This window comes from Labrus bergylta, chromosome 10 (assembly GCF_963930695.1).
Source record: "Labrus bergylta chromosome 10, fLabBer1.1, whole genome shotgun sequence".
NCBI classification, from domain to species: domain Eukaryota; kingdom Metazoa; phylum Chordata; class Actinopteri; order Labriformes; family Labridae; genus Labrus; species Labrus bergylta.
This window is the reverse complement of record NC_089204.1, coordinates 1,364,374-1,378,776: the sequence shown is the minus strand read 5'-3', so window position 1 is coordinate 1,378,776 and position 14,403 is coordinate 1,364,374. Positions and strand designations below refer to the sequence as shown.

Genomic DNA, 14,403 nt, shown 5'->3' with positions numbered 1-14,403 from the left:
AGGGATAATGAAAAGGTTTTTTTGATAGGCAGTTTTAGTCAAGTTCTTTGCTTGTGTAGATTATATTCCACCTCGTTGAGTTACCTGTATCACATTTCATCTGAGATCATTTTACTACTTCATTCATTGGTAGTCTTTGCTGATCAATGAGCTCAGAGTGAAAAGACTCAGTTCATTTTCAGCTTCATGAAACCGTCGAGGATCACTGAAGCTGAAAAGGGAACACAAATAGAGCCTGAGTTCATCCTGAGCTTCATTGTTCAGGCCTCTCAGGGGTATTCCATCTAGGTTGAGTAACAGCGTTTCCTAAAAGTACACAAGCATCAGATATCGCCTTACATCGTGTAGCAATGGACGCTCCCTACACACACTGAAATATTTTGATAAGAAATACATTTCACTCACCTACCTCACCATCAGCACGAGAAATCAGGCCAGATCATTCTAAATGGAGTGTTGTTATGTTGGGACTATAATTTGAAACACGCCGATGTCGTCATAAAGCCACAGTCATACAAGTTGTCATACTGTTCAATTAAATTAGAGATAAAACTAGTCAGATAATTACCATCAACTATCTGAGCTAATGTTCTCATGCATGAGCACAATGCAGGCTCACACAAGCCCAGCTGCATTCAACTCTAAACTGAACAACCACATGACATTAGTGGAGCAGCCCTAAATAAAGTGAGAGTCTGCAGTCATTACAAAAGAGGCATTCTTTTTCTACGTTGATGGAATACCCCCCCTAGACTAAATGCTCCCTCATTTTAGTGTTGTTGTTGTTGTGGTTTGTGTTGTTTATATTGCTTTAGTTGTTTTTTTTTGTTTGTGTTAGTTGGTGTTTATATTTGTGTTGTTGGTGTTGTTGAGTGATGATGTCTTTGTCTCAAACCAGCTAAAATGTCAACACGAGAGAAAAACAGCCAAGCTGGTAAGTCCTGATGTGATGTCAGAGCGAGCTTGCAGGCTAACAACAGGCTAACATCATTCTAGAAGCAGCTGCTAACTGTCTCCTGCCCTGTCTCATCTCTCTGTCTCTCTCTGCTCGACGCCGTCAGCCTCGCTCACTCAACTGCTCTTGCTCTCCTTCAGACCGATCAGGTGATGTCACACCTGACTGTGGCTCCGCCCCCTGCTCTCCTTTACCTCCATTTAAGGTTGAACAGGTGCTACCTGAAATTGTGTTAAGCTACCAGACGAGACAAATGATTAAAGGCCCTACCAAGGGTAGAAAAAGAGGCACTGCCCAACACCATAGTATTCTTTTATTATGCAATTGGCATGGATGTCACTCTCATGTTTGTATTTAGCTGTGATTCCAAGGAGGTAAACAAAGACAGGGCAGGTGTTTCTGTCTGATCTGCTTCAACTGCTTCACCTGAATGTCATCAGTGCTGCCTCACCTGCCCCTTTCCTGTCCCTTACCTGCCCTTTACGTATACCTCACCTGTCTATCACTGTACCTCAAACTGCCCCTAACATGTCCCTCAAATGTCTCTCACCTGTCCGTCTAACTGATCTGAAATGTTTTGGATCCATTGCTTTGTTTCAATTAACCTCTGAGGTTCTGTGCTGTTGATCAGAAGATGTTTTCAATCAGACTGATACTTTTTATGTGTTTTCATAAGGTTGACATGTTAGACACAACCAGATTTCGTTGTTTATTTTCATGTTGTGTTGTTAGTTTTAAAAGAATATCAGTCATTGATGGATATCTGATGAGATCCCAGCCACCAAGTGACTGTTATCTAATCGTTTATGGCATGTAACCTCTGTCTGTTTGTGTGCTTCTGCAGAGGGAAACACCATAAAGATGTTCATGCGTGGTCGACCGATCACCATGTTCATCCCCGCTGATGTGGAGAACTACGACGATGTCCGGACAGAACTTCCCCCAGAGAGACTCAAGCTGGAGTGGGTGTATCCTTCATTCTGCACATAGTGGGGGCGATGTCACAGGACATAGATACTCTGAATTGAAGATTGACTTCATCTAGTATTGATAATAAGTTAAGTAAGGAGCACATTTTATACATTGAATTGCACAACATTGTTTTGTCTTTTTTTAATTTTTTTTAATTTTTTAATTTTTTAATTTTTATGCATTTATTGTAGAGCACAGTAGATAGAGGATGAAACTGGGGTGAGAGAGTGGAGAATGACTTGCGGCAAAGTACAGAGGGTCGGAGTCAGACCCAGGCTGCCCACCTATCTGTGTCTCGTGTTGACGTGAACAGCATTATATAGCGTAGCTTCAATGCCTGTACTGCGACCATGTAGACCGTTTACACTCCCTATTGATAAGTTCTTGTTACAACCCATTAAAAAAAACTTTGGCTTTGAGCAATTCTCATCCCCAGTAGATGTTCAGGTTTTTTCCAGGTGTTTCCAGATGTTTCCTTGACTGCCTGCAGTTATGGTTACCGTGGCAGAGAATGCAGAGCTAACGTCTACCTCCTTCCAACTGGAGAGATTGTTTACTTCATTGCCTCCGTTGTGGCTCTGTTTAACTATGAAGAACGAACTCAGAGACATTACCTCGGACACACAGACTGTGTCAAGTGGTACGAAAACACACACAAGCATAATTCTGCTGCTGCTTCCCTGCAGTATAAGCTAGTTGACATGTCTCATATGTCTTGTTTCTCTCTTTCAGTCTAGCCATCCATCCTGATAAGATCCGGATTGCTACAGGACAGATTGCAGGAGTGGACAAAGATGGACGGGTAAGGTCAACACAGTTATTTCTGCAGATGATTTTTAACAAAAGATGTAAACAACTTCTGAAAACAAAAACAGTGACAAATATTTTTATATTTCCAAAAATGATGTCATGAAATACTTTTTGTTGGTGCTTTCAGCCGCTGCAACCTCATGTTCGTGTTTGGGATAGCGTCAGTCTATCGACTCTGCAGGTTATTGGTTTGGGAACATTCGAGCGCGGTGTCGGCTCTCTAGCCTTCTCCAAAGCTGTGAGTATCACCCAGGTGCATCATGGGAATTGTAGTTCATACAGACTGCTGAACATTTTTATGTGTCCTGTGATCACGTAAAACTTGATTTGAAAAATGATTACAGTAAAGTGTTGTTGTGCCTGTTTCAGTCTTACACCATGCCTTACATCTGTCTAGTATCATGTCCTAAATTCAAACTGTCTCACATTGTCTCTCATCTCTGTCTGATCTCTGTCTCACACTATATACTCTTCTCTATGTCACACCATGCCTAATCTCTGTCTCACATCATGTCCCCATCTCGTTCTCACATCATGTCTCACATTTCTGTTTCGTATCATGTCTCAAGTCTCTTCTGTACATCCTGTCTCAAATCTCTGTCTCTTTCTCAGGACTCTGGTCAGCACCTGAGTGTTATTGACGACTGTAATGATCACATGTTGACAGTCTGGGATTGGCAGAAAAAGTCAAAGATTGCTGAGATCAAGGTAATTGCTCTGCTCTTAAATGTTTTGTTGTGTCATTTTGAGTTAGAATGGTTAGAATCAGTAAGTGGACATGTGTTTAATGTTTCATATAAAAATGTGACTATTGAGGTCAGGTTATAGTTGGAATGAAAAAGTCATGCACACTTGCTCTTAAAGGCAATAAGCTATTGTGGGTTTGTTGTTCAAGCTAGTTCTTATGGGATCCTTACTTTCACTTGCTGAGTCTGACCCAATCTAAATAGTCTTTTGTGACTGATTGAGTGAAACTGGTTTGTTTCAGAGCACTAACGAAGTGGTCCTGGCAGTGGAGTTCCACCCCACCGATGCCAACACCATTGTCACCTGTGGAAAGTCCCACATCTTCTTTTGGACATGGAGCGGGAATTCACTGGCTCGTAAACAGGGGATCTTTGGGGTAAGGAGATATTTTATTTAACTTTTTTGAAATTGAACGAGTAGCATGAATTCTCTGCAGCCACATGTCCAATGTATCCTCGGATAAGACACTTGCTCCCACTGCTTCATCTGCAGCGTATAAATGGGATTTGTTGAACTGGACACTTTGCATAGCAACGTCTGTCATCAGTGTGTGAATGTGTAGGTGTGACCTGCAGTGTAAAAGTGCTTTCAGGAGTGAAAAGACTAGAAAGGCGCTCTACAAGCTCAAGCCCATTTACTGTTTCACATGTTGTCAGGTTTCTTTGACACTTAAAGGGATACTTCACCCGTTGAAACATGAATCTGTGTTGACATTGGGTCATATATGTAGTAGAAATGTGAAATACATTTTGAAGTTCGTGCCTTCTTGGCCGAGAAAAGGCAGAAAGTGTCTTTTTGGCTCATGTGGATGAAAGACACCAAATCCCAGAATGCACAGCACCGCAGGCCACTCCCACTGAGATTTCTTCCAGAATTGATCTTGGGAATTCCTGGCAGAAAACACACTCTATGTCTGTGTCCATAGGCAAACAGTGAGAGCACCGACACTACCAGTCCGCCCCAGCTCGAGCCGGCCCCGGCTCCTCGTCCTCACCGCCGCCGGCTCGGCTGCTGCAGGCAGCGGCAAGCAGGCATAACACCTGCCTGTCTGCAGAAGTTGCCTTGCCACTATATTGCGGCTCGTAGAGATAGCCACGAATATCCGATTCGAGCACAAGACCTTCAAAATCCCCTTCATCCATATCAGTTTAAAGTTGAAACATCATTTTCGCCATTATCAGCTTTCTCCATAGAGCCTGTTAGCATAGCTACCAAGCAATATGGCGGACATTAAGTTTTGATTCTGGGAGTGAGGTCCCACCCACTGATCTGTGATTGGTCTGTAGCTTCACCCACAGCAGCCACCGATGATGCAAAATTATGATTTTTGCGTCACTGGAAGCTCCTTTTCAAACTTAGAAATACAAAGATTTCCCATCTCAGGGGAAAATGAAGGCGGGATGCACGACCATTCAAAAATACTACCAGGTTTCTAATGATACAAAGCTTAATGCTAATGAGTGAAGTATCCTTTTAAGATGTTATAAGATTTAAATATGATGACAGTAGGATGTTAACTAGTTTTGTCATCATTTGTTCTCAGATATTTGTATGCATTCCTTTATGTGTAAAGAAAAGAAAGAATACTGACCTGCATGAAGGGCAACTTTTCATTTACACCTTGAACAGGTCAGAGGAGTTTAGAAAAGATCCTCTCGGTGCAAAAACAAAACAATGTTTGAGATCATTACATAAAACAAAAAAAAACAATTTAAAAACCTAATACAGTTGCAATTTTTCTCCTTTTTAAAGAACTTAAACCAAAGGATAAAATCAACATTTAGATCAGTGATACTCAGCGCACGGCTCTCGAGCCACATGTGGCTCATTTTGGACTAGTTGTGGCTCTTTAAGGTCCTAGTTGGAAAAAAAATCCAAAGTAATAATTTAAAAAAGGGAGACATTGTCAGCAGAATTTTTTCTTTGCAAGTCATGTCAGTTTGTTTCCCACACATATTTTAGGAAAGAAAGATTTTTTTTGATTGTGGCTCTTGCAGAAATATTGTTTGGTCAGTGTGGCTCTTAAGTCTAACAAGGCTGAGTACCACTGATTTAGATGATTGAGGGTTTGGTTAAGCAGAAAATAAAATCAAGTGAATTTGATCTTTCAAGTGAATCCGTCCATCTGAGCACAAAGGAAATAACGTCCAGATAAGAAGTTTTACACTCAGATCACTCTGACTACAACTTGCAGTCCTGATAAGCACATCAAAGGTTTTAACATCCTTTCAAAACCTGATGCATACATATTGAGAACTAGATGAATGCATGAGTATTATGTTTTTGAACCCCTTCTGAGATCAACCAACAGTATGTGCATCTAACCTCCACATAACCTACAGTCAGAAAAATGTATTTAAGATTCACCCTAAGGGACCTTCGATCATCTGGTTCATTTGTATACAGCCAGCCAGTCATGTGGTGGTTGAATGTTGCTGTGCAGAGGGCAGAATTAGAGGCTTACTGTTATTTAGGAAGGATTCATAGATTGTGGATGCAGCGGTTGGTCTTCAATCCACTTTTTTGTTGTTCCACATATTTTTCAGGACATGTGTGTGAGTATGAACACTTTTAGTGTACTGCTTTATAACATCCTGATCTGGTCTAGCTTTATTTCAGTTTCTTTTCTTCCTTTCTTTTCAGAAATACGAGAAGCCCAAGTTTATTCAGTGTCTTGCCTTCTTGAGTACTGGAGATATCCTGACCGGAGACTCTGGTGGAATCCTGCTGATCTGGACCAGGAACTCGACTGAGCCACCCACTGGGAAAGGACCAAGAGGTGAGTAGGAGAATGTGGCCTGGACTGTTTGTCTGCGTTGGTACTAAACACTAAGGGACCAGAGCTGGATCCCCCTGAATCAGGGTCTTATATTTTCAGGGTGTTAGAGTGAAAAAAGAGTTTCAAACTGTGTCTTCATGGTTAAAATTCACTAAGAATGTTTGTGGAAAAACATGTTGAGCACAAAGGCACCAACTAAATCTTTTGAATACCTAAATGATTCAAAGTAAGACAGTGGGTGAATTGTCATTATTATTGATAATTAGAAATAATCCTGCTACGATACAGGACAAATCAAACTCTTTATAGAGTAAGTGAGAGAGCGTGACATACTCAGACACATCTGTGTTCTATGTGTTTGAGTCCTCTATTGAATAAATGTCTCGTCACTGCGCTGCTTATTATAAACTCTGATAAAGTGCTTGTGGATCACATCTCTTTCCTGCATCATTGCACCCTCTTTCAACATCAGCACAGGGTCATCCCATACTGAAGAGTTGAATGTAGTTTCCTTTACTGTTGGTATTGGACACTTCATGTTCTTCATTTTAATGCACATTCCCGTTTTATGCATAAACTATTTGAACTTAAACTAAATGACAAGACAAAAAAAAAGATTCTCAAGAGAGACTTGAGGGAACTGTTAAATTAGTTGAGAATGAGAGGCAAGTGGTCTGATACTCAAGATGATTGTTGCCATGGTTGCAGGGTGACTAGGTGGTCCTTCAATGCGACCCAGGGCACGTGTGCGTACACACTTCCAAACCACTGTGGACATTTGCATCAGATGCAAAGACCCTCTCAGAATTTGGTTTGAGTGATCAGATCTCAGTTTGTCCTCAGTGCATCCTGAGTGTGTTTACATCTGAAACAAAGGTTTGAATGATGTTGATACCAGGTGTCAACAGGGCTCATTTTCTTGTGTCAATTTCCAAATTTTCTTGTGCTTTATAACGTAGTGTGATCTGTTTCAACTCCAGCTAACAGTTCATATTTATCTATCCACACATTCAGATACATATTAGTAAAAATAAACTAATGTGAGCTGAAATAAATTTTTTTGATTTTAATTACTTTGGAGAATTTAAGAAGTGACTTTATCTTCCCTTATGTGAGATGTCAGTAACTCATTGACAGTAGGGTCGGACTGGTTCAAATCATCATCATGAGTTCATCAAGAATACACTTAGATTAATTTCTGGAAACAAACTGAAGCTGCAGATAATGGAAACACACTCTGAGATCCCTGAGATTTATTTAACATATCAAAAAAACAAAATGTGGCCAAGTCTCAGTAATGGTTTTAGTGACATGTTATCAAAGTGATTTAAAGAGTGGCCATGCTAATGCCAAGAATGAAAGGTTTTTATGGTGGAGTGCCAATCTTGGTTCATCAGACTTCTGAAACATTGATTAACAACAGACTCAGAGTGCAACAAACTCATCACAGTCAGTGTAAGCTCAGAGAAATCTATCAACGCATAGTTCAGGCAGGAAGAGAAAAAAAGAAGGCTTTTTCAGAGGTAACCTTTACGAACAGGAAGTGTTGTCTGTGTGGTCTGCTGCCTCCTGCTGGCCTCTGCAGCACATCAACATTATGGTGCTTAGGCATTGAAAAGGTTTATTCTAAAATGATTACATTTCTGTCCTTACTGGTGACCATCATTACTTTAATTATCGTTTAATATGTCTAACCAATTTGTGTGTGTGTGTGTGTGTGTGTGTGTGTGTGTGTGTGTGTGTGTGTGTGTGTGTGTGTGTGTGTGTGTGTGTGTGTGTGTGTGTGTGTGTGTGTGTGTGTGTGTGTGTGTGTGTGTGTGTGTGTGTGTGTGTGTGTGTGTGTGTGTGTGTGGGCGGGCGGGCGCGCAGCGTTCCAGATCAGTCGGCAGGTCAAGGCTCATGAGGGCAGTGTATTCTGTTTGTGTGAGATGAGGAGCGGCACTCTACTGACAGGTGGAGGAAAAGACCGGAAAATCATCCTGTGGGACCATGAGCTGCGTGCGGACCGTGACATCGAGGTCAATAACACACACACTGACATTTATACTCCTTTATAATGCTCTTAATTGAGGTCATGGGTCTGAGGTCATGTTTGTGTCTGCAGGTCCCAGATCAGTACGGAACCATCAGAGCAGTGTCCGAGGGAAAGGGGGAGGAGTTTCTGGTCGGGACCTCTCGTAATTTCATCCTGAGAGGAACCTTTAACGATGGCTTCCTGGTGGAGGTCCAGGTGAGACTACATGACACGACCATGACTCCATCATGATGCATGACTTAGACAGGCCTGTGATGTGTGGGATTGAATACAGCATATAGGGGGAAAAAAGAGACTTGACTTTGAACAAACAGCGCTATGGTCACACACCCAGCCCACAGTGCCGTCCCATCATGCTTTGCCTCTACCTTTGCTGCCAGGTTATCATCTGAACATTTTTAGGCCCTATATTCTGTATCAGAACCGAATATAGAGTGACAAGGTGTAATAATGGACTAACAGTCCCACCTTGAACACGCTGTGCCAAAGGGGCCTCTGTGTATTATGATGGATTCAGGGTCTTGGTAACTTTGGGCTGGGATCTTCATTGTCTCAGCTTTGTTTTTTTGTGATGTGATGTGTTCAAGTTCTCCAGGTTTTTCTTGCATTGTGATGAGTATATGTTCTCAGTGTCTTTGTGTTGTGATGTATTCATGGTCTTAATATCTTTGTGTGCTGTGATGTCTTCTTTGTTGTAATATGTTGGTTTGTTCTGCTGTGTTTATTGTCTCAGTGTCTTTGTGTTCAGAGGTATTTCTATTCTCAGTTTTTGAGTTTTGATAAAAGCAGCTGTGGCTCAGAGGTTGAGCAGGTTGTCTTCTCATTTGAAGATTGTTGGTTTTATACTCGGCTCTCGCAGTCCACCTCTTTTGAGTGTCATTGGGAAAGTCTAAATCCTTTAAAGGACATAGCATAGGAATGTTTGAATGACAAGGTAAGAGCTAGCTCTTAGTGTAAAGTCTTTTGAATGGTGAGACAATAAAAAAATTGAGTGTAACCACAGTGTGTTCAGGGCCCGAGTATAATGTGTTGTGTGTTTAGGTGGGTCTCAGTATCTTTGTATCCTGATGACTTCAGGGTCTCAATTTTTGTGTTGATGAGTTCATGGTCTCAGTATGTTTTTTTATTAGGGCTGTCAGCATTAACTAGTTAATCATGATTGATAAAGCTCTGATATTATTTATTATTTTCTTTCAATTGTGATTAATTGCATGCTCACCGTGCATAAGCCTCCACTTTGTCTCCCTGTAGTCACAGTAAAGCAACAAAATGACACGGCTGCGTCTTTGAATGTCTCATTTCACTAAATTTCAAACTTCTAGACAGCTCAGTTGACAAGTCAAAAGTAATATCCACCTTATGGTATTAAACATTTCACTATTTTACCGTTCCTTTGAGATGTTTTCATTTCGTTTTTGAGCCGAAATTAGTTCCTTTTTCTGTGGTTAAATTAATGTCGTAACCTTTAATCTACCAGAAGGTCCTCCTCAGTGTATTTCAAAATAAAAGCAGGGTTCAAATCAAACAGCAAGTTTAGTGTTCTCAGCTTAAGACAGTAGAAATTCAAAATAAAAGCCTAATTATTTTTTTTTTTTTGAGTTGAGTTTTAAATGCGGATTAATGGAATTGCTAAAATTTCTAAAATAAAAAAAAAAAGAAATGTGATGTGTTCAGATAGGGTGTGTTCCAGGTATTGTTGTTTGCTGTGACGTATTCGTGGTCTCAGATTTTCTTATTTTTTTGATGTGACTTGTTAAAAGTTGCAGTATTTTTGTGTTGAGATGTGTTTAGGGCCTCAGGATCTATTGGTTGTGATGTGTTTAGGGCCTCAGTATCTATTGGTTGTGATGTGTTTAGGGCCTGTGGGTATCTTTTCTGTATGAAGTGTTAACACTTCACAGTCTCAGTATTGATTTATTTTACAGTCTGTGTTATTATAGGTCTTTAAGTTACTTGTTATATGTTAGGATGCTCAGTATCTTTCTGTGTTATAATGTGTTCAGGGTCATACTGATGAGCTTTGGGGCTTGGCATCCCATCCCTCCAGAGAGATGTTTCTCACGTGTGCCCAGGACCGAATGGTGTGTGTCTGGAATTCTGCGAATCACCGTCTTCTATGGAGCCGAACGCTGGAGGTAAGGGGAGGCGGGGTCAGTGCCTGCTAACTGATTGGTGATCTGAAAAAATACGGATGATTGACAGCTCTCTCTCTCCCTCAGGAACATGGACATTGTGCAGACTTTCATCCCAGTGGAGCTGTGGTTGCCATAGGAACACACTCGGGAAAGTCAGTACAGATCATAGATTAGACACACATACACACACACACACACATGCCAGCTACTCTGTGTATCTGCATGGATTCAACACTCCCAATCAGTCACTGATTTGAGCAATAAAAAATGCTAATACATCAGTGAAACAGATCCCTGGTCAAAATGTAACACAAACGTGTAATTGGCTTGATTGTTAATGAGGTTTTACTGTTTTGTTCTGCATACTGTTCTTTGTGTCTTCAATCTTGGGAGACTCGCAGGTTGACCTATTACCTTATAAGACATTAGCATACATGGAGAAAAACAACAACATATCCAATGTGACAATAACAGCATTGCGCTTCTGTCTAACCAGACACAGTGAAACTCTAACATGCAGGCTTAATTCCCTCCATAGTAAAATTTGCTTTCATTTCGTGTCTCTTTTGAGAAATAAAACAAATTGGTTTGAAGTTTTTCCTGGGCTTCACAAAGCCCATGAAGTGAGATTTAAAGAAGAGCCAGGGTTTTTGTACATTTTGATATATTTTTAAAGTGAGACATCTGGGCGTTTGTTTGTACAGAAGGCCTTGTCATTTATCTCTAAGTATTTAACACTAGGTCTGTTTTCTTCATCATTCAAAATGTCTTGTTATGGAGACATTCACACCCCTAACATATCTGTTAACAGCTAGATGCATGCTATGTCTTAATGGTCTATCTGTTTGACCTGTCCCATGTTGGTCCTACTGTGTCTGTCTAATGGTGGTGTAACTGGTCTACCCGTCTTGTTGATGGTCTATCTGGTCTATCTGTCTCAGGTGGTACGTTCTGGATGCTGAGACCACTGATCTGGTCGCGATCCACACGGATGGGAACGAGCAGCTGTCAGTGATGCGCTTCTCTGTTGGTGGGTTGAGCAGAATGAGAGTGGGGGGTGACATGCACCAATTAGAGACAGGGCCCGGAGTCAAACCTGTGACCTGTGCATTAAAGACACAACACATTTATAAAGCATACGCTGTAGATTATTTCTCATCACTGGTCAACCCCCAGTAAGAAGATTGATATCATATTAAGCTTTGCCGTACATCGCACTACAATGAGTGCTGTTCGCTTCAGCGAGGTTCCCAGCATGCTTTTCTTGACACAACACCTGTACCCAAATAGGACAAATTTAATATTAAAATCAAGTTTTGATTTGAACTTAAGCCCATTTTTCCATTTCCTAAATGTGATCCAATCATGAAGTGTTTTTTTTGTATCAGATTAATAAACAAATCATGAAATAACAAATTGTTTCAGAATTGTTCAATTTTAAATTCTCAATTTGCATCCAAAATAGAATTCAATCGAATTTAATAAGGATTGGCCTGTTCATCTCCAGATTTAATTTGACAGTAAACTGAAGATCTTCTTCTTTTTTTACACTAAAAATTAAATATTAATTGATAACTTGATGACATTAACTCTTTTACTCATAACTGGATCACAACCAGTCATTTAAGCTCCGACTGACCACATTAACTCAATCAAAGAATCAGATCATCTTAATGAATGGATGAAAGCTGCCGTGCTCATTGTGTGTCAAGGTGCTCTTTGCTGGGTGTCAAGCCAGTAACATACCAGCTGAGCTCCGTACAGTAGTGGGGTGGTGTTTGAGGTGGTTCACAGTGTGGGCTCTGTTCACTACTGTGGACAGGTAGACTGGTCCGATGAATGCAAGTAATCTTGTTGTGTAAAAAGCTGATCACTCTAGCTCTATAGCACCCTTTTAGCCTGAATATGAATTAAACCATAAATAACGACTCTGGCCCAGCAAGGATATGAATCTGTTCTAGTAGAAGTAAATGTTGATGAATGCTCCTCTATGTGTATCTACAGATGGCTCTCTGTTGGCAGTGGGATCTCATGATAACTTTATTTACCTGTACACCGTCTCAGACAGAGGACGGAAGTACAGTCGATACGGGAAGTGCACAGTGAGTCTATTTGTTGTTCCTTTTTAAAATATTCTCCTTTGATATCATGTTATGTTGTTTAAGTCTTTCCACTTGACAGATTCCACATGAAAGGTCAAACATGTGGTTAACTCTGAACTTAATGATGAAACCTTGTAATTCCTCTCCATCCACATCCCACTTTACTACAGTTGTGTCTCAAATGAGTCACTCATTTCCTACTCTGAAATATATTGGGAAATGAATGTTGACAATTATAGTAAGCTCATCTGAAAAGTGAAAAACACTACAAACTGGTCAATTCACGAGATAGTTAATCCAGATTTTGGTATGAAAAGTGTTCTGGTGTTTGTTGTAACACAAGTAGAATAGGCCACTAGAGTTTCAGCCAGCTTTGTTTACGTTTCAGAGCCTTAATGGGTTTTTACCTGTGTTGAATATTTGTTACATTGTTGTACTTATAATTGTGAGAGCTCTTCCTCTTCCTGTAATTTGCACCTGGGTATGTTTTCATTTTTCAGTTGTGTGGCAAGAGGCAGACAAAGATGATAAGTGGGTTAAAATATTTTCTGTGGACCATCAGAGCCATAGTCCTTTGTTTTTGTTTATATATATATATATATATATATATATATATATATTTTCAGTATGCTGGCGCCTCCTCACCAGCGTTCCTCAGTGTGCGTTCAGCATTGAGGTGATTTCATGACTTTCTCTTTACATCTCCACAGGGACATTCCAGCTACATCACACACCTGGACTGGTCACCTGACAACAACTTCATCATGTCCAACTCAGGGGACTATGAGATCCTCTACTGTGAGTACTCAGATGTTGCACTTCATACTCGTGTCACTGTGTAGTCGTAGTGCTGAACTGTTGTATAGTAACAATGATGTGTTTTCAGGGGACGTTTCAAACGGTTGTAAACTGATCAGAAATCGTTCAGAGTGTAAAGACATCGACTGGGCAACTTATACCTGCGTACTGGGATACCATGTGTTTGGTTAGTACACCTGTTAACTTTTTTCTAAACCTGCACACCTGGACAGATGTACATTTGTGAATCTGCACAGCTGTACACATACACACACTCACACACCTTTACACCTCTACAAAAAGCGTTACACCTTTAAAGAAAACAACTACCATCATAACTTCTGCTAAAATTAATTTAAAAACCAATACTCCTACAACTTGAACTACTCCATCTTATTCACACTGTAACTGTACAGGTAGTGATACATCTGCCATACTATAATGTTTGCACAATTACTGCATCTATTGCTAATACATCCACTAACTATTGTTACCATCTGATGGCTTTTGAGACTAAATGTTTCTCCACAAGTTTGTTTCTTTGTTCAAATTAAAGGGATAGCTTGGTTTTTAAAAGAACATAAACGTATAAAGGTGGCTTGCTGACATTAAAGTAAATATTATTATAATGTAAACTTATATCACCGTTCATTTTTTTTTGTTGTTCTTAGAATTAGCTCATTTACTTGATTCAGATTACCCCCTCTGCATAGCCTGGAATCCGTGTCAGTACTCCGAACGTGTTTTTTTTTTTCCTAATAAAGGAACCAAACATAAATCCCCATTTTAAAAAGTACCGAAGTATTCCTTTAAGTTAAAGTAAAGTTTGTTTTGCCTGCTTTATGTTTCTGTGTGTATATCTGAATGTTAACTTGAAGCTACAATTTGTAACTTTTCAAAGGTTGATTTAATGGTACAATCACTTTCAAAAGGGAGAATGACATGTCAACAGCACAGCCTGACCACCTGTTTATTGCGCTATATAACTTTGGCTGTGGGTCAAAGTTATCTCTGGAGAAGCTTTAAGGCACTAGTTTACACACAAGCCTTCAGTTATAAACCAGTTAGCC

The 14,403-nt window shown here is 40.2% G+C and overlaps 1 protein-coding gene across 3 annotated transcripts in view; it reads left to right on the top strand.

Moving 5' to 3' along the window:
- Positions 1 to 14,403, top strand: part of LOC109993229 (EMAP like 4) — a 30,045-nt gene that overhangs the window by 10,114 nt on the left and 5,528 nt on the right. For 2 of the 3 annotated variants that reach the window (XM_020646114.3, XM_020646116.3), the window contains 16 exons: positions 899 to 934; positions 1,800 to 1,923; positions 2,418 to 2,567; positions 2,660 to 2,729; positions 2,865 to 2,975; positions 3,350 to 3,445; positions 3,726 to 3,860; positions 6,128 to 6,263; positions 8,133 to 8,281; positions 8,368 to 8,493; positions 10,302 to 10,433; positions 10,518 to 10,585; positions 11,375 to 11,463; positions 12,438 to 12,535; positions 13,246 to 13,333; positions 13,422 to 13,520. In XM_020646114.3, the coding sequence (XP_020501770.1) occupies positions 899 to 934; positions 1,800 to 1,923; positions 2,418 to 2,567; positions 2,660 to 2,729; positions 2,865 to 2,975; positions 3,350 to 3,445; positions 3,726 to 3,860; positions 6,128 to 6,263; positions 8,133 to 8,281; positions 8,368 to 8,493; positions 10,302 to 10,433; positions 10,518 to 10,585; positions 11,375 to 11,463; positions 12,438 to 12,535; positions 13,246 to 13,333; positions 13,422 to 13,520 (1,707 nt within the window). The remainder of the gene's footprint in view (positions 1 to 898; positions 935 to 1,799; positions 1,924 to 2,417; positions 2,568 to 2,659; positions 2,730 to 2,864; positions 2,976 to 3,349; positions 3,446 to 3,725; positions 3,861 to 6,127; positions 6,264 to 8,132; positions 8,282 to 8,367; positions 8,494 to 10,301; positions 10,434 to 10,517; positions 10,586 to 11,374; positions 11,464 to 12,437; positions 12,536 to 13,245; positions 13,334 to 13,421; positions 13,521 to 14,403) is intronic. The other variant, XM_020646115.3, reaches the window with a different exon arrangement.